General features: G+C 41.3%; 1 protein-coding gene across 1 annotated transcript in view; it reads right to left on the bottom strand.

The window, feature by feature from the left end:
- TRIM25 (tripartite motif containing 25) overlaps positions 1 to 14,448 on the bottom strand; it is a 32,955-nt gene extending 18,507 nt beyond the window's left edge. Inside the window, exons 1-4 of the mRNA XM_044000295.1 lie at positions 13,760 to 14,448; positions 6,419 to 6,514; positions 5,482 to 5,715; positions 335 to 506 (exon numbers count right to left, since the gene is read on the bottom strand). Of these exons, the coding sequence (XP_043856230.1) occupies positions 335 to 506; positions 5,482 to 5,715; positions 6,419 to 6,514; positions 13,760 to 14,392 (1,135 nt within the window). The 5' untranslated portion in view covers positions 14,393 to 14,448. The remainder of the gene's footprint in view (positions 1 to 334; positions 507 to 5,481; positions 5,716 to 6,418; positions 6,515 to 13,759) is intronic.
- Between the last annotated feature and the right edge of the window lie 5,795 nt (positions 14,449 to 20,243).

Raw genomic sequence — 20,243 nt, 5'->3', positions numbered from 1 at the left:
TACATGGTGAATTTATTATATATTTAAAAAGAAAAGCAGGGGCAGCTAGGTGGCGCAGTGGATAGAGCACCAGCCCTGGATTCAGGAGGACCTGAGTTAGAATCCAGCCTCAGACACTTAACACTTACTAGCTGGTGTGACCCTGGGCAAGTCACTTAACCCCAACTGCCTCACAAAAAAAGATGAAAAAAAAAAGAAAAGAAAGCTATATATAATAAAAGTCTACAGTAAAATGTATAAATATTTTTCTGTTCTACTATGAATATGGAAACCCCAGTTGGATTTGGTATGTGTTAAAATCAAAATAGTTGTGGTTTTTTTTTTAAGTAATTACCTGGGTTAGTTGCCTCCTCTGTTTTCTTCTCTTGAAGGTTGTTTACTTTCTGTTTCAAAGCTTCTTTAAGGGAGAAGGCATTTTGATAAACACTGCCAATCATCTCGTTGTTTAATTCATTCTTTGGTATGTACACAGCCTTGATGACAACTTCTTGCAGTTTTGAGGCTTTCTAAAACAAGTCAGGTGGTTAGCCCAGGAAATATTCAAGAGGTTAAGCTTCAGGGAATCATAAAAGGACAACCTAGCACAACCCCGTCACTGAACATTTCTATATCTGTTTCCTCTTCTGAAAATGAGGGTATGCACTGAAACATCTCAAAAGTTCCCTTCAGGAGGCAGCTAGGTTGGAGGGCAGCTAGGTGGCACAGTGGATAAAGCAACAGCCCTGGATTCAGAAGGACATGAGTTCAAATATGACCTCAGACACTTACTAGCTGTGTGACCCTAGGCAAGTCACCTAACCCTCACTGCCCTGCCCCCCACCCCAAAAAAGTTCCCTCCAAGCCATGCAGTTTTGCAACCTAGAAGTCATGTTTGCTGTATCCCTCTTCCTTGCCCCCTATACTCTACGCAAAATGGCTGCTACACCTAACCCTCCACAATCTCTCACATGCATCCTGGCTCCTCATCAATACACCTCTTAGTAGGACTTCTATAATGATTTCCTAAGAAGTTGCTAAGCTTTCAGTTGTTCCTCTCTCCAACCCATCCTTCATACAGCTTTGGAGCAGCTACGTGGTACAGGGGATTGAGCATTGGCCCTGATGTTGGGAAGACATAAGTTCAAATCTCATCTCAGACACAAACTAGCTCTATGAACCTGGGCAAGTCACTTAACCCCAATTGCCTTAAACATCTGAGGTCATCTCTAGTCGCCCTGATATCTATCTTGCCACTAGACCCAGATGGCTCTGGAGGAGAGAGTGAGGTTGGTGACCTTGCACAGCCCTCCCTCACTTAAATCCAATTCACTCAAGTCATGACATCACCTCCTGATGTCATGGTCCTCTTCAAGAACAAAGGACAAACAACAACAACAACATATAGCTGCCAAAACAATTTTCCAAGGACATAGACCTGACCACTTTATTACCCTGCTCAAAAGCCTTCACTGGTTACCCATCTCCTATAAACTCCCTAGCCTTTGGGGAGGGGAGAGGGAAGGGAGGGAGGGAGACAAATTTGAAACTAGAAATCTTATAAAAACAAATGTTTAAAACTATCTCTAAATGTAACTGGAAAATAATAAAATATTTATATGGAAAAAAAAAAAACCTCCCTGGCCTGCCTTTAAGTCCTAAATAATCTGGCTGCAAGCGACCTGTCCAGCCTTATCTCAAACTATTCCTCTTCATTAACTCTTTGTGTTCCTGACCTTGATATTTCATCTTCTGCCTCCTCCATGTTTTTACAAATGACTGGCTCTCATGCTCGGGACGTGCTTCCTCCAAAGGTTCCAGCTACACAAAAATGTTTATAGCAGCCTTTGTTTATTATAAGAGAAATAAAATGGACACTCAAGTAGTTGGGGAATGAGCAAAATGTCATTTATGAATGAAACAGAACTACTAATGAGCTGTATGAAATGACCAAAGCAGGGAGATAAAAATAAGTAGAGCCAGGAGAATAATGTCATGGGAGGGGAGGTCACTTGGCAAGACTCCAAAAGGCAGATTAGTGTAGTGACTAATCATGACCTCAGAGGGCTCATGGGTGAAGTATGCTTTTCATCATTCCTCCAAGAATCACTGGACCAGAGGTACAGAACCCAGGAGGTATTTTCTGACTTGGCCACTGTATTTTGCTCAATATTCTGATTTGCTACAAGGGAGGCCTATTGGTGGGATAGGACAGAAATGTAAAAGAAGAACAGCAATAAAAAATTTTAAAAAGAAAAAAAAATGCATTCCCTCCTCTACTCTGCCTCTTAGTATCCTTGACTTCAAGGATCAGCTCAGATGCCATGAAAACTTTTCTGATCCCTTCCCCGTTGTGAGTCTAGTCTCCTTCCTCAAATAACTTCCAATTATATTTATTTTTGTACATATGTCTTCCTACTTCCATTCAATAGGCTCTCAAACTCACTGAGAACAAGAATGTTCATTTTGGTAGCCATAACCCCTACCAAAAATTTCTTGAATTGAATTTGACCAAAGATGCTGAAGCTCAGAGAAAACCTGCCCAATATCCCAGAGTTCATCCTTTAAGGTCCAGGTAGCTTTACTATATCACAGGTGACACCCTAAACCTGAGCCAGGGGGAGGACAGGGACTGGACTTAAAGAAAACCCCTTTACTGATGCAGATTGGCACCTTCTGTGCAATTTAGAGGCTTACAGAGTTGTCTAGAGCCTTGAGAGGTTGACTTGCCCAAAGTCATAGGACCTGAATCCAGATCTTCTTGGCTTTGAGGTCAACTCACTATCCACTATACCACACTGCCTCTCACATAATCAAACCTTTATGAACATACAGGATATTGGCCACCAGGCAAAACCAGATGAAACTGCACCACTATAGGAGACCCACCACTTTTCTCCCAATTCCTAGAAAAACAAATGAAAGGAAATGTTTTCCTGAGAGTAGGCAGGGAGTTTGCTAGGGTGTGGGGTGCACACAACTACGTTCCATGCTAGGGAAGTATAAGATCTGGGATAAATCAGTTTGAGGATTTCTCTTCCCACAATTACATTGATCAAATGAAACTGCATCAAAACCAAGGCAGAGGAGCATGTATGTGGAGGTGGGAAGGACACTCATTTGCTACTGAGTCAGTATCATACTCTGTTATAGGAGGGACAGCAGATTACACGAACAAACCAGGCAGACATTGAAAAGGGGAGAGTCTTCCAGCCACATCATCTTCATGCAGACTGCCCTATGTCTCTGAACTCTTCATAGTCATCATTTCTTAGTATCTAATATTCCAGATCAAAGGATTTGGACACGAATGTAGAATACCAAGAGCCATTCTCCTGAACAGACCAGGTCCAATATATGCAAAAACACTCATGGCAGCCCTTTCTCTAGTAAGGAAGAACTGAAAACAAAAATAAGGCTACATGAATGCAATGGAATATTATTGTGTAGTAAGAAATGATACATGTGAGTTCAAAGACACATAGGAAGCTTTGTATGACCTGATGACAAATGAAATGAGTAAAATTGATGGAAGGGGCCAGAGGGTTAACAGATGAACCTTAAGAACCTGAGTCCTTATCAACAAACACTATTAATAGAAGTCAAAGGAAATAGTAACCAGGGACCATTAATAGTCATTAATAACCAGCATGTTGAAACCAACATTCCTGGATGAGAGGAAACAGAAACTCTACATAGAAACCAGACCTTAAGACAAAGAGATATCCTCAAAAAGAGTCCCTTGGGGTCTTAAACATGTTTTAGGAACATGCACAGGACAAAGTGTGTCCTTTAATTCACCTTATGACATTTAGACCCCAAAAACACACCCCTAGGAGAGAAGGTACCCACCTTGGGGGGATGTCTTATGACCCCAAGAATTCCAAAAGAGGCTATGACCCTCCCACAAGGAGGAGACTAAGATAATGAGAAAATAACCTATATTTTTCCACTAGAAATATAACCATTTTCATCTCTCTGAACAAGAAACCTTTCTCTGTGGCATCTCCCTGTGGCCTTATAGTCTTTTAATAAAACTTAGAAACAGAGTAACTGAGTCGTGTAATTCTTTGGGATGCCTCATAATCAATTGCTGCAACAGAATCAGGAGCAACACATACACAATGACTACAATGATACAAATGGAAAGAAAATTAAAAGGAAGTGGAACTTTAAATAACTGAAAAATAATAATAATATACTATACTAGCTAGCTAGCTAGCATTTAGATTGTGCTTTAAAGTTTGCAAAGGGCTTTCAAAACATTCTCTCATTCAACCCTCACAACCACTCTGGGAGGTAGGTGCTATTATTATTCTCATTTTGCAAGTGAAGAAACAGAGACAGACAGTGGTTAAGTGGATTGCCCAGGGTCACACAGCTAAGAAGTGCCTGAAAACCTGTATTTGAATTCAGGTCTTCCTGATTCTGGGTCCGGAGTTCTATCTATGTACACCACCTGGTGGAGGGAGGGAGGCAGAAGACCATTAGGACAGAATGTTATATGCATTACAATGGCAATCACTGTACTAGGTATGTTTATGTGTTGTTTTTCAGTCATTTCTGATTCTTCCTGATCCCATTTGGGGTTTTCTTGGTAAAGGTAATGGAGTGGTTTGCCATTTCCTTCTCCAGTTCATTTTATAGATGAGGAAACTGAGGCAAGCATTGTTAAGTGACTTGCCCAGGGTCACACAGCAAGTAAGTGTCTGAGGCTGGATTTGACCTCAGGAAGATGAGTCTTCCTGACTCCAGGCCCAGTGCCTTATCCATTGCTCCACCTAACTGCTCATAATAGATGTTTACTAACTAGGTTTTGGTTTTTTTATTCAATCTGGAGAAATGGAGGGGGTATTGAAATGATGGTGGTATAAATATGAGGCATCAGTAAAACATTTTTTTTAAAGAAGAGAAGGTTCCATGTTCTTGTATACTTTTTCTACCCTATGATGGCTACGGAGGCAGTGAGGTACAACAAGGCAACAGGCATTTAACATCAGGCACTATGACTGGGGATGCAAATACAAGAAAAAAAGATAGTCCTGGCCTTCAAGAAGCTTATATTCCAGTGGGAAAAGACAAGGTCCAGAGAGCTGGCCTTTGGAGTCAAGCCTTCCCCTGACACATACTTCTTCTTTTTTTTTAAGTGAGGCAGTGGGGGTTAAGTGACTTGCCCAGGGTCACACAGCTAGTAAGTGTCAAGTGTCTGAGGCTGGATTTGAACTCAGGTACTCCTGATTCCAGGGCTGGTGCTCTATCCACTGCACCACCTAGCTGCCCCAACACATACTTCTTAATGTAATTTAGAGGCTAAATTGTAGACTACTTGCTCATCTATGTTGGAAATGTCCACATTGACAGTTCTGTACCCTAATGAAATCACAGGTCCAAATCAACAACAGAGACACTCCCAAATGGGCATGGGGAGAGGGGAACAGTTAGCCAGGCAAGAGGCAAGGCAGCCATTCAATACAACTCTTATGGATTGATTCAAAGAGGACTCACCTCCAAAAAAGTGATCTCATCATTTTTCGTGAGCAAAAGTTCAATTTCTTCTTTCATAGACTCAATTTCCATTTTTTTCTTGAGCAGGACCTGATAAACATGATCATATTTGTCCAAAACTCGCTTTTCTTCCTCTTTCAGCTTCTGCATAGAACTCTTCTCCTCTGATTCAATGAGGACTTTCATTTCTTCATATTCATGCATCAATGAGTCCATCTTTTTGGCTGCTGTTTCCTAAGGGATCCAAAGAAATATTTTGATTTGGAGTAGCTTCATCTTTTTTTTTGTGTGTGTGTGCAGGGCAATGAGGGTTAAGTTACTTGCCCAGGGTCACTCAGCTAGTTAAATGTCAAGTGTCTGAGACCAGATTTGAACTCAGGTACTCCTGAATCCAGGGCCAGTGCTTTATCCACTATGCCACCTAGCTGCCCCTGGAGTAGCTTTAAATAAGATGGGACGGAAAAAAATAAAATTAAATAAATAAATAAAATAATAAAATAAAATAAATTTTAAAAATTAAAATAAATAAAAATAAGATAGATAGATAGATAGATAGTTAAATAAATATATGAGAAAGAAAAAAGAAAGATGGGACGGTCCCAGAGAACTTCAACAGTTCTACAAAGCTCTTTCCCTAGGCCAACATGATCATTTCACCAGAGTAGTGCTAGATAAAACCTAAAAAAAGCTGAGGGCAACATCTACCCTCTCTTTGTAAACAGTATCAATCCAATGCCATCTTCCCCATGGTAGACCTCCAAATATTTGAAAACTCTATTCTTCAAATGAGAACCAAAGGATGTCAGGTATGTACTCCTCCTAGATGGGAGCCTCTGTACCCCCCAATTTGTTAACATCTTCTCTAAAAAGGAAAAGCTGGAAGTCAAGGAGGTAGTCACCTAAGGCAAGATAACTGATAAAGGCATTGCCTATTTACCTGGATTGTATGTTGTTTCGACTTTACATCTTTCAATGCACTTGAAGCCTTATAGATATGATCATATATTGTTGTCAGCTTCTGCTTCATCTTGGACTGCAATTAAAAATAACAGGGGTGAGAAAAATCAGAGTGATTGATCAGCAGTGTTTTTTTAGCTCAAGACTCATATCGTTCCCAGAGGCTGCCAGGTCCCCCTGTTGCATCCCAAACAGTATAAATTGGGGGGGGGTGTTTCTTTTTCACTTAATAGTATTTTATTTTTCCCCAGTTACATGTAAAGATTGTTTCAATATTCATTTTTATTAGATTTTGAGTTCCAAATTTTTCTCCCTCTCTCCCTTCCCACCTCCCTCCCCAAGATAGCAAGCAATTTTATATAGTTTATATAGTACAATCAAGTTAAACATATTTCTACCTGAGTAATGTTGTAAAAGAAAAATCAGAACAAAAGGGAAAAACCACAAGAAAAAGAAACAAAATGCAAAAAACAAGTGAAAATAGTATGCCTCGGGGGCAGCTAGATGGCACAGTGGATAAAGCACCAGCCCTGGATTCAGGAGGACCAGCGTTCAAATCCGGCCTCAGACACTTGACACTTACTAGCTGTGTGACCCTGAGCAAGTCACTTAACCCCCATTGCCTCACCAAAAAAACAAAAACAAAAAACGAAAATAGTATGCCTCCATCTTCATTAAGATTCCATAGTTCTTTCTCTGGATGTGGAGAGCATTTTTCATCGTGAATCCTTTGGGACCGTCTTAGATCATTGTATTACTGAGAAGAGTCGATCATGGTTGATCATCACATAATGTTACTGTGTTGTTAAGGGTTAAAATTCTTGCTAGTCTGTCTAAAATATCTAATGAGTGGTCGCCAATAAATTATAAGCTTTAGCAAGAGTTAGACTTTTAAGCATTTATTAAGGAAAAGAAGAATTTGGTAAAGAGAGAGAGAAAGGCCTAGATTCCTATCTATTAAAGGGAGAGCACATTTCTAGCTCCGCTCTCCACCAGAGTCCAAAGGAAAGAGCCCGAGCGCCAGTCTCTTCCTTCCTCCTCCCACTCGTCCGCGTCACTTCCTGATGCCTGGTCTTGCCCTCAAAGACCTTCGCTTCATGGGGAGAACTCCTCCACAGCAAGTCTCCAGCAGGTGGCGTCATTCCAATCGTTACAGTGTATAATGTTCTCCTGATTCTGTTCACTTCACTCAGCATCAGTCCACTTAAGTCTTTCCAGGTTTTTCTGAAATCCACCTGCTCATCATTTCTTATACCACAATAGTATTCCAATACCACAACTTGTTTAGCCATTCTCCAAGTAAATGGCATCCCCTTAATTTCCAATTCTTTGCCAATTCTCTGTGGTCCTTTTCCCTTTTTTATGATCTCTTTGGGATATAGGCCTAGTAGTGGTATTTCTGGGTGAAAGAGTATGCAGTTTTATGGTCCTTTGGGCATAGTGCCAAATTGTTCTCCAGAATTGTGAGAAAATAATTATTAATAATGGATTTCTTGGGGGGACCCAGATTAGTTTCTCAGCCATTTCTCCCCCCATTCCAGAAAGTCTAGTTCTCCTAGATCTGGGACAAATCCAAGGGAACAAAAGACAGATTCTTTTTTTCTAGTATAGTGAAGGACAGAATTAAACCACTCCTAGATAATGGACTTTGCCTTGAACAACTTCAGTAAGGGTCTTTTACATTCTTTTCCCAGATGTCATCTGTAGAGTTCATTTTAGTGTAGACCACCTTCAAGTCACATCAACCAATGGAATTGAATGATGCTAACCCATTAGCTTTTATCAATATATAATGACCTGCCTCTATCAAAAAAGGATAAAAATCCCTGGAAGATGCCATTAGAGTCCTTTTGGGGTTTTAGAGGTTTTCTGAGCTCTCTTAGATCTCCCCGAGACCATGTATACGCTGTCTCTAGACAGCATGGGTCTTTTGGGGCTTTTCTCCTGCTTTCACTAACTGGCATGCTGAAGCTCTCTCCCTGCTTTCTCTACCTAAAGAAGTTCGGGAGACATGTGGTCTTCTCAATCCTTTACTGGTATAACTAATAAACTGATAAATTCTTACCCCAAACTGATAACAAATAGCAATTTAATTTTTTAAAAAGCAACCTAAACACTATACATTTGTAAAGAACTAATTTTCCATGCCACTCTTCTTTTTCTGTTGTTCCAAATATATGGAAATGATCATTTTAGTTGACTTTTTTTGTTAAGTTCAGACTAAAAAATTAATAAATAAAAAATCAACCAGCAAAAAATTTAATTTAAAAAATAATTCATTTTCAAGGCACTCTTACAGTGCCTTGCCTCTCTCACTTAAAGTGACTCATTTTAATCTCTCAAACAATCTTGTGATATAGGTGTGGATAGCCTCTCCCATTTTACAAATGAAGAAACAGACTCAGAGTTCCTAACCTATTGAAAGACCTTGGACAAGTCATCTCAATTTTCTGGGTCTCAGTATTCTCCTTTGCAAAATGGGGAGATTTAGACTATATTAGATGTTTTTAACTTAGGGTCTGTGAACTTATTTTTTTAATGGTCTAGTAACTATATTTCTCTATAATTGATTTCTTTAATGAGCCTATGTATTTTATTTTATGCATCTAAAAATATTCTTCTTTGACTGGATACACAGGTTTATAGATGGGGCATATACAAAAAAAGGTTAAGAATCCTCCAACTCTAGGATATCTAAGATTCCACATTCTTCCTGTGACTTGTCCAAGTTCACATAGCAAGTTCATGGAAGACCTGATTCCAAGCTCAAACAGGGTATGGACACCGAAATGGGGATGGGGGAAGAGGTCAGCCTTTTGACAATAAGGTTGCATATAATCTCTTGGGAACCCAGAAAAGACCTTCATTTCCCCTGTTTGGCAATGTCAAATCTGTCAACTCAGTCCGGAATCCAGAGTCTGACCTTAAACTAGCCAAATTTGCACAATCAAGTGAGGACATGATAACAGTAAGATTAAGGTCAGGATAAATTTACTCTGAAAGTATGGGTCACTGAGAAGTGTCCTGTTTAAAGCCCCAATTATAGGACAGTGCCCTATATTAGATAGATCAACAAAAAATAAAACAAAACCCATCTTAGATAAAGCCTAGACCCCAAACATTAAATCACAGAAGAGAGCTAGAAGGGAACTTAGAGGCCAAGTGGTCAGGGACTTGAGAAGATAGAATGTTGGGAGATAAAGGTGGTCGGCTACTAATTTGAAGTGTTATTTTGGACAAGTCACAGGGGCAGCTAGATGGTGCGGCAGACAGAGCACCAGCCCTGGATTCAGGAGTACCTGAGTTCAAATCCGACCTCAAACACTTAACACTTACTAGCTGTGTGACCCTGGGCAAGTCATTTAATCCCAATTGCCTCACCAAAAAAAGAAAAAAGAGTTTATCTATTTTGGACAAGTCACAATTAGAATATCAGAGCTGGAAGCAACTTTTAGAGACCATCTAATCTCCTTTATTTTACAGATTACTTTTTTCTGTCTGTTTTTTTTTTTTTTTTGCAAGAAATATAATAGCATGGCTGCACAGGTCTAATCTACAGCAAATTCCTTGCCTTGGGTGTGGGGGAGGGAGGGAGAAAATTTGGAACTCGAACTTTAAAAAAATGAATGTTAAAAGGGGCAGCTGGATAAAGCACCAGCCCTGGAGTCAGGAGGACCTGAGTTCAAATGTGACCCCAGACACTTGACACTTACTAGCTGTGTGACCCTGGGCAAGTCACTTAACCCCAATTGCCTCCCCCCCCCCAAAAAAAAGAATGTTAAAAATTGTTTTGACATGTTGTAACTGGAAAATTATTATTATTATTATTATTATATACAAATTGGCATAAACTAGATACAATGTGACTGCCGGGTTCAGTTCTCACTGAGATTGACTGAACTGGCTATTCTGAGGTTGCAAGTATGGGATTTTAAAAATACAAACACCTTTTGTAGTGACAGAATTGGAAACTGAGGGGATGCCAATAAATTGGGGAATGGCTGAACAAGTTGTATATGATTATAATGGAATACTACTGTGCTATAAGAAATGATGAGCAGGTGGATTTCAGAAAAACCTGGAAAGAATTGTATGAACTGATGCAAAGTGAACTGAGCAGAACCAGAAGGACACTGTACACAGTAACAGCAACAGTGTACAATGATCAACTGTGAATGACTTGGCTTTTCTCAGCAATACAATGACCCAAGAGAATTCCAAAGGACTCATGATGAAAAATATTATTCATCTCCAGAGATAGAACTGATTGAGTCTGAATACAGATGCAAGTATACTATTTTTCACTTTCTGTATTTTTTGTGGGGGGTTTTCCCCATTTGGGTCTGTGTCTTTTTTCACAACATGTTTTGCAGGATTGAACACATATAACCTATATCAAATAGTTTACTGTGTCACAGAAGGGAGAGGTGAGAAAGAGAGAAAACTAGGAACTAAATTTTTCTTAAATGAATGTTAAAAACTGTCCTTACATGTAACTGGGGAAAAGCCATCAAAAACTTCTTCGAAACCCCAAGAAGATTCAGATTAAGGAAAAAGAAATGTGTGTGAGTTGTGCTATATGAATGTAATGGAATACTATTGTGCTGTAAGAAATGATGAGCAGGTAGATTTCAGAAAAACCTGGAAAGGCATAAGTGAACTGATGCTGAGTGAAGTGAGCAGAACCAGGAGAACATCGCACACAGTAACTGCAACATTGTGTGATCATCAACTGTGATGGACTGGGTTCTTCTCAAACAGTGCAATGATCCAAGACAATTCCAAAGAACTCATGATGGAAAATGTTCTCCACATTCAGAAGAAAAAAAAGTGGCTTCTGAATGCAGATTGAACCATACTGTTTCTATTTTGTTTGTTTTTTCTTTTTTTCGGTTTTTTCTTTGTGTTTTGATTCTTCTTTCACAACATGACTAATGTAGAAATGTTTAATGTGATTGTACATATATAACCTAAATCAGATTGCTTTCAATCTTGGGGAGGGGGGGAGGAAAGGAGAGAAATTTGGAACTAAAAATCATATGAAAACAAATATTGAAAATTATCTTTACATGTAACTGGAAAATAATAAAATACTTTTATGATTTTTTTTAAAAAAGGAATGTGTGGAGGAACCACTTTTCATCCTTAAAAAGAAGTATATTTTGCATGACTTCACAAGTATAATGGGTATCATTGCTTGCCTTCTCAATGGGTTTGGGAGGGGCTGGAAGGAGGAAGAGATTTTAGAACCCGACATTTTTAAAATGAATGTTAACAAATAAAAGATTATGGGGGTAGCTTGGTGGTACAGTGGATAAAGCACCCGCCCTGGATTTAGGAGGACCTGGGTTCAAATCTGGTTTCAGACACTTGACACTTACTAGCTGTGTGACCCTGGGCAAGTCACTTAACCCTCATTGCCCTCCCCCCCCAAAAAAGATTAAAATACTTTTTAACGGAGAAAAAAGAGGGGCAGCTAGGTGGTGCAGTGGATAGAGCATCGGCCTTGGAGTCAGGAGGACCTGAGTTCAAATCTGGCCTCAGACACTTAACACTAACTACCTGTGTGACCTTGGGCAAGTCACTTAATCCCAATTGCCTCACCAAAAAAAAAAAAAAAAGGAGAAAAAAGGGAGAGAAGATGGTGATTAGAATTCATAAGGCTCAAAGAATGTTTACCAAAATGCTCTGAGCTTCAAAGACCTAATAATCATAGTTCAATCGGAGAATGTATTAGGTCCCTACTACTACTACTTAGGTGCTTCATATACAAAGAAAAACAACAAAAATTTCTGAAGTCAAGAAGCATACATTTTCTTGGAAGATACAACAGTTAACTTCAAAAAAAAAAAAAACCAAAGAGAAGTTTTGAGTCATTTTTGGTCTGAGAGAGAAAGACGGAGAGAGACAGAGAAAGGCACACATAGAGATAGAGACATAAAGGCAGAAATCTAGAGACGGAGATTTACAACAGTACTGGCTGACCCTGTGTTTCTGATCATAGGGTTTAGAGCTTTAAGGAACCTTAGATATCACCTAATCGAAGCTCCTCAATTTACAAGTGTGAAAAGTAAGAGGACATGGGTTCAAATCCCACCTCAAACATTTACTACTTGACCAGACCAGGGTGATCCCTGGTCAAGTCACTTGTATAATAAGGAAGGTGGCTTCAATGGCTTCTGAAATCCCAGCTCTAAGATCTATGATTTTATAAAGACTGGAGACAGTCTCACCTCAGTTTCATGATTTTAGGGTAGTCACTTCAATCTGGGTGAAACTAAAAGGAGACCCTCTCCTCACTCCCCCATCATACATTTTTTTTAAATTAATTAATTAATTTTTGCAGGGCTATGGGGGTTAAGTGACTTGCCCAGGGTCACACTGCTAGTTATGTGTTAAGTGACTGAGGTCGCATTTGAACCCAGGTACTCCTTACTCCAGGGCCGGGTGCTCTATCCACTGCACCACCTAGCTGCCCCACATTTTTCTTTTTGGCATACAATTGAGACAACTTCAACTTGTTTATTTACACACGGTTGATACCCAAAAGGGGGGGAGGGGCATGGACGAAAGAACATGTAGTTATATATCCTACACTATTTCTTTTTTTTTTCGGATTTTTAAAAAATAATAAACACTTTTATTTATAGTTTGGGATTCCAATTTTTAGCCCTCTTTCTCTCCCTCCCCTTCTCCCTCCCTGAGGTGGCAAACAATCAGATACGGGTTATAGATGTATCCCCATCATATATTTTTAAATGATTTGGGGACCTTCGATTTCTCGGAAGGGACTTCAGGATGCACCTCATACCTCCATGCAATTTGTAAGTTACCTTGGGCACTGAGGGGGTCAAGTGACTTGCCCAGGGTCACACGGCCACAATACAGGAAGCAGGGCTTGAACCCCAAAAGAACTACTCTTCAAGCAAGCCTACTTACATTGACTGTCACCTTTTCTGGACAGGATTACTTCGCTTCATTTTACAGACCAAGAAACTAACGCTAACACAGAAAAGGGACGGACCCAGACGCCTTTGCCCAGGCCGGGGTCTACAGGGAATAGGATGCCCCGAGATTCTTTGAGCCTCTCTCGCCCACATCCACAAACACCCCGCAAATTACAGGTCCTTCCCCCAGACTGCCCAAGCCCCGGGGAAGAGAAACTAACCCCGGCACAAGAAAACTGAAGCTAAGCTGGGCGTTGCTACCTGTTTCCTGCAGGAACCTGAGCTTGGGGCCCGGGGCCAGGTTTACGGAGAGCCGCTGCTCAGCCTGGGCCTGCCCCCAGTCAGCCCTCCCCCCCCGCTCCCCCGCTGCCCACCTTCAGCGTGGCCCTGGCCGCGTCCAGGTTCAGCAGGGTGCAGCTCTTGTGCCCCACCAGGCAGACACAGCAGATGCAGACGCCGTGCTGGGAGCAGAAGAATTCCCGCAGGCGGCTGTGCTCCGGGCATTTGCGACGTGCCAGGTCCCAGACGGGCGGCTGCAGCTCGTGGCCCTGAAACATTGGGTTGTCCAGGTGCGGCCGCAGGTGCTCCTGGCAGAAGGACGCCATGCAGGTGAAGCACGTCTTGGCGGCAGGAGCCTGCAAGCAGTGGTCGCAGGCCACGATCACAGCCGCCTCGTCCTTCGCCTGGCCCCCCTTCCTCGACGGCAGCTCCGAGGGCTCGCCATCTTGGGACGCACAGCAGGGCAACCTCGAATCCCAGCTGCTTTGGGTTTTCTGCAGCTGTAACACCACCGCGCACAGCACCGTGTTCTTCTGCAGCTGCGGCCGCGTCAGAAAACACGCCCGGCACTGGGGGCAGTAGAACTGGGGGCCCTGGACGGTCCACGTCTCGTCCAGGCAGCGCGAGCAAAAGTTGTGGCCGCACGGGGTAGTGACGGGCTGCTGGAAGATCTCCAGGCAGATGGAGCAGGTCAGCTCGTCGGTCAGGGGTTGCAGCTCGGCGGCCATGGCGAGCCTCTCCAGACGCCTTCGAGGAAGACAACAAACTCGCCGGGACCGCTCCAGAGGAGTGGGAAATGAAACTAGCGGTAGGGGAGGGCACTGAGGAGTTACGGGAAATCACGTGGGGGGGGGAGTGGCAGGGCGGGAATGGCCGTGGGGGTTGTTAAAGGAAAATATCAATACTCTCGCTGTTAGACTTAAGTAGGCCAGAAACAGTTGTATTTTATTGAACTTTCTATAGCGAAGCCAACAAACATTTATTGATTAAACACCTACTGTGTGCCAGCCGGGGTCCTAAGCACTAAGAATACACAGAAAATAAAAATAAAAACTTACAAAAACCCGTAATCCTTGTCCTTGAAGAGACTATATTCTAATACAAACGCGCGCGCTCTCCCCCCCCCCCCCCGCCTCTCTCTCTCTCTCTCTCTCTCTCTCTCTCTCTCTCTCCTCTCTCTCTCCTCTCTCTCTCCCCTTCTATCTCCTCTCTCTCTCTTCTCTCTCCTTCTCTCTCTCTCTCTCTTTTACACACACACACTATATATATACACATATGTTATAAATACACATACATATATTATGTATGTATATATGTAATCTCAAAGAGAAAGCACTAGCATTAAGGGGGAGTGGTAAAGGTTTCTTGCAGAAGGTAGGATTTGAATTTTAAGGAAGTCAAGAGTTGAGAATGAGAAAGTACTCCCAGGCATGGGGGGACCAAGTCTGGAGATGAAGCATCTCCTGCAAGGGGCATCAAGGAGACTGGTGTCATTAGATGGAATAGTATTCGGAGGGGAGTAAATGTAAGAAGACTGGAGAAGCTGGAGGGGGCCAAATTGTGAAGAACTTTAAGCCATTTCTAGCTTGCAGACAGAGAGCTGTCCAAACTGGCATATCCTTTGACTCGTCTTTACGACAAGATGACATGTGGTAGAGTTTGTAGGAATCTTGAACAAGGAAAAGATCATACTAGGTTAAAACACATTTCGGGATTACCATTCCAGAGTAGTCACTACTCAGTTCCTTCTTGAACCATTCCCTTCAAGGTTTGAAAAAGATTTTCTCCTATTCCCCTCCTCCCTCCTCCTAGCCTCCATCAATACCTTAATCATGAATGAAAAAGAGAACGCTGTCCTTAGATGTAGTGCCATTCACTTCAGGTGAGTGGGGATGCTAGGTTCTTATCTCAATCTGAGTTAAATTTGGCTCTCACTCTTAATTCAATCCTCTATGAAAAACATTAACTTTTATTCTAGCCACTTTCCTAAAGGGAAAAGTTGGCAAGAGTTTTAGGCTGGAGAAATATTATTTCTTAATATTTCCTGTTGCATTATGTCCCATTTTGGGACAATCTCGCCCCAACACAAGATACCAACCTAAAGGGCAGAGATCCATATGCCTAATGGGAAGCTAAGGGAGAAAAGAGATGGCCCCTTTCAGTTGCTTTGTCATTTGATGCAGAGTGGAGGCTGGAGACCCCAACCAATCCTTGAAAGTCCTTTCTATCCTGGGCCAGTAGGGCCTTTCCTAGTCTTATACTCTTTTGCCATACCAAACCTCCTCTTTATTCATTCAGGTTACTCCTGTGATTTAGAGCTGGAGGTACACTTAGAATAAACCCTCTCGTCCAGCTTCCTCATTCTTACCAAGAGGAAATTTGGTACCAGAGGGGTCAAGCCATTCCTTCAAAAGCATACTGATGGTGTGTCACCAAGTGAGGATTAAAAATTCCCTGACTCCAGCCCCAGAACTCATCACTGTGTGGTTCAGACTTCTCCCTAGCCTTAAGACCTGTCAGTTTTGTCTCTAGGCAGCCCATTGACACTCAGAAAGGGGTATTTTTGCTTCAGCCCATTTTTTATCCTTTTCTCATAGCCTTTCCTGGGCACATGGATGCAGAAATCAGTCCAAGAAAGGACATCTTTCCTGTCCTCTTGGAGTAGGAGACAACTAGCTGTGTTACAGTGGAAAGAATACTAGCTTGGGCATGAGAGGAATGTGATTTCAGATCCCCTTCAACCCTCTCTGGCACTGTCAAGTGGCTTATCTGAGCCTTGGTTTCTTAAATATCTCTAAAACAATCTAAAGACTGTCTAAATAAATCTTTAAAATAAAGGATTGGGCTGGGTCCATTCCAGCTCTGGATCCATGATCTTATTATCTATATATGGGGGAATGGATTGGCTCTGTGATTTTGCTGACATAGAGAATTACTTGGTGAGGAAACTCCCTCTACCCATTGCATGGCAGCTCACTCTCTGCAATTTACAGTGTCAAGTCAATAAGTATTTATTAAACACTGTACCTTGGGGATATAGAAAAGTGTGTGTATGTGGGGGGGGGGGAGAAATGTCACCCTATGAAGTGTCACACTAAAGGATGAAATGACTTGCTCAGGGTCACATACCTAATATCTGTCAGAGCTGGGACTTGACCCCAATTCTTTCTTGGTATGGAGGCTGGCTCTCTAGCCACAAAACCACACTGCCTCTATGGTTTATACATACCATAAAAACCAAATAAGGGAATGGAGGTAGAGGAAGAAGATGAGAGAGTAATGTGGGTTGTTTCAAAACTTGAAGACCTTGATAGAATCCCCTATATTTCTTGCCTCTGCATATCCCCATATCTCAGCCAGACTTTAGGAGAGATCCCTTTTGAGGTGGGGCTATGAAACAATGACCAAAATCATTATTCAAATTGTTAAAAGAATAATTCATTTGAAACCCCATTAAAAGGAAATCTCTGCCAAAAATTGCATGACTATATGGGATGAGGGCATAGGCTATTCCTAGGTGTAGCTGTAGGTAAGGGTTGCTCTATTAAGATGTAGGAAGTTCCTCAATTAGCCTAATAAAAGTATAGAGCATGAGTCATTGAATAAAAGCAACAGATACTTATTGCAAAATCTAGGGATGGATTGAAAAGATTAGCCCTGACCTTTGAGACTATTTACAGAGTAAGCTAGCCAGCAGTGGCAGTCAAGAGAGACAGCTATGGAGGAAGAACTCAGCTTCAGAGGGGGCCCTTTACCTTTCCTCTTGCTCCTATTATAAAATGACAGTAGGTGGGTAGGAAAGATATATCCCCTCCCCGCCGTAATGCCAGCTTGAAACTGAAACATATGCCAATGTCCAGGGCAGAAAGTTGTCCAGCAAACTCTAGCTAAGCATATTAGGGAGAGGAGTCAAGAGTTAGCTGCCAAGAGAAGTGATTCCTCTCTAGAGATGGCAGTCTCCAGAAATGAGACTCTTGCTGGTCTTGTGGTTTGGGCTCTATTTTCTTCTAAAAGTATCTCAGTACCCTAGCCCAAGACTTTAGCTTAGCCCAAAGCTGAAAGCAGTAGATCAGTGAACCAGATTCTGGGAGAGCCTAGATTAAGGTTAAGGGAAAGAGTTGGAGAACATCAGCCATCAGTGGTTCTCCCCCACACCCCCATACCCACCTTGAATGTGTTTTGATAACCCATATTCCCTTTGTGTGTACTTCTTCATTTATCAACTCTGTAGGTATCTCCTCTTCCCTCTGATACCTGGAATGTTTGTGGGAGGCGCTCTCCGGGTTTATGAAATGCTACAACTGTTATTCTACCATTTCAGCAAATGCCTTTGTCTTGATCAAATTGTGTCTTATGGCTAACTAGACTCAAGTCAACAAGCATTTGTTAAAAAGGATCCAAATCTAAAAATACCTTGAAGAACCAAGTCATGTCAATTGATACAGCACACTTTTTTTATCTATAAGGCAAAAAAAAAGGAGATGGGGGAAATTATTTACAAGCAAAATTGCAATAAAATTTTTGTGTCAATGAATACTCCTTAACCTTCTAGTGTTAAGCACCTGCCATGTGTCAGGCACTGTGCTAAGCACTGGAGATATAAAGGCAAAACCAGTTCCTTCTCAAACAGCTCACAATCTATTGGATAAGATGGTATGCAGGCAACTATGCACATACAAGATATATGCAATGTAAATTATTTTTTTCTGGGGCAATGAGGGGTTAAGTGACTTGCTCAGGGTCACACAGCTAGTAAATGTCAAGTGTCTGAGGCTGGATTTGAACTGAGGTCCTCCTGAATCCAGGGCCTTTACTTTATCCACTGCACCACCTAGCTGCCTCTATTCAATGTAAATGGGAAGCAATCTTAGAGGAAAGGCATTTCCTAGCATTAAGGGGGACTGAGAAAGTTTTCTTGAAGAAGGTGAGATTTAAGCAGAGACTTGAAGTAAAGGTAAATATATATATATATATATATGTGTGTGTGTGTGTGTGTGTGTGTGTGTTATACATGAGCAGTCATGCAAAACATTTCCACATTAGCCAGGTTGTGAAAGAAAACAGACAAAAACAAAACTTCAGATAAAGGAACTAACAAAAAAATTATGCTTCAATCTGTATTCAGACACCATCAATTCTTTCTCTGTAGATGGACTGTATTTTTCATAAGTCCTTCAGAGTTGTCTTGGATCATTGCATTGCTGAAAATAACCAAGTCATTCACAGAAGATCATCTTAGAATATTGCTGTTACTTTGTATACAGTATATTTCACTCTGCATCAGCTCATGTACATCAAGGTAAATATATAGATAGGAATTTGTGAACTATGGTATTAGGTGTGTGGCCCCTGTTGTTGGTCTTTCATTATTGAAGAAGACCATGACATGGGGAGATGATGTCATGACTTGCACTTGTAGTAGAAGAAAAGTAAAAAAAAAAAAATACTGGTCCTTCAATTTCCTTTATTACAGAATTAAACTCTCACACATCCTGATGGCTGGGGGGCAAGTTGAGAACTTTAACCTCCTCAAACCAGAAGAAGGACAATGCTTTTATAGAGGGTATATGGGGCGACTACCTGAAAATGGAAAGTTCCCTTTTGGAGTAGTGTGGGGTAGGGAAAGTCGGAATACTTGTAATATTCCTGAAAGTCAAGGAGGATTTTTTTTAAATGATGGTCCTAACCTTTGGGGTTATCTCTGTATCCTAGCTCTGTAGTAGCCAGGCCTAATTAACTTTCCTGCTATAGAATTTTATCTCCCCTTACTTCTTAGGTGTGTCTGTCTTGATATCTATCTAGTTGATCAATCTAAACTTTAGTGGTCCCTTGATTCCTAGAGATGTCTGTCCTGTTATCTGGTCATGTTTGGTTTTGCTTTTCACAGGATAAACTTTTTCTGATTTATCCTAAGCCCTATGTCACACTGAATTGGATTTAAGTGAGGGAAGGCTGTACAAGGTCACCAACCTCACTTTCTCCTTCAGAGCCATCTGGGTCCAGTGGCAAGATATACATCAGGATGACTGGAGATGACCCCAGATATTTAAGGCAGTGGGGTTAAGTGACTTGCCCAGGGTCATACATCTAGTAAATGTCTCAGGTGAGATTTGAACTCAGGCCAGTGCTCTATCTACATTGCCACCTAGCTGCCCCAGGATTGTGGGCCTACAGAGTCCTTGAGGACTCAACCTGCTGGTGTATGGCAGGGTGCCCCAGAGAGGTAACACAACTATATTATTGTCATCAACACAGGTTTTCTCATGCAAAAGGAGTTGGACCAGCATTTGAGCTAAAAGAATAGCCAGTTTTTCTTTGTGGTTATAATAAAGGTTCAGCATGTTCATTTTATAATGAAAATTTCTTCCCTTAAACTTAAATGTTTAGTGGATATGTTTTTTAAATGGAGTATTCTAAATAAACCAATGTAAGCTCTTCAAATTTACACATAACCATGAATCTCAGGTATTTCTCGACTAGGACACCCAACCACAAGTTGATGGGTGTCCCCAGGCACTATATGTATGTTGCTTTAATTGTCATATTAAAATTATTTATGCATTATAAAGGTAGTAATAA

This window comes from Dromiciops gliroides, chromosome 4 (genome assembly GCF_019393635.1).
Source record: "Dromiciops gliroides isolate mDroGli1 chromosome 4, mDroGli1.pri, whole genome shotgun sequence".
NCBI lineage: Eukaryota > Metazoa > Chordata > Mammalia > Microbiotheria > Microbiotheriidae > Dromiciops > Dromiciops gliroides.
This window is presented reverse-complemented; position numbering and strand designations above follow the sequence as displayed.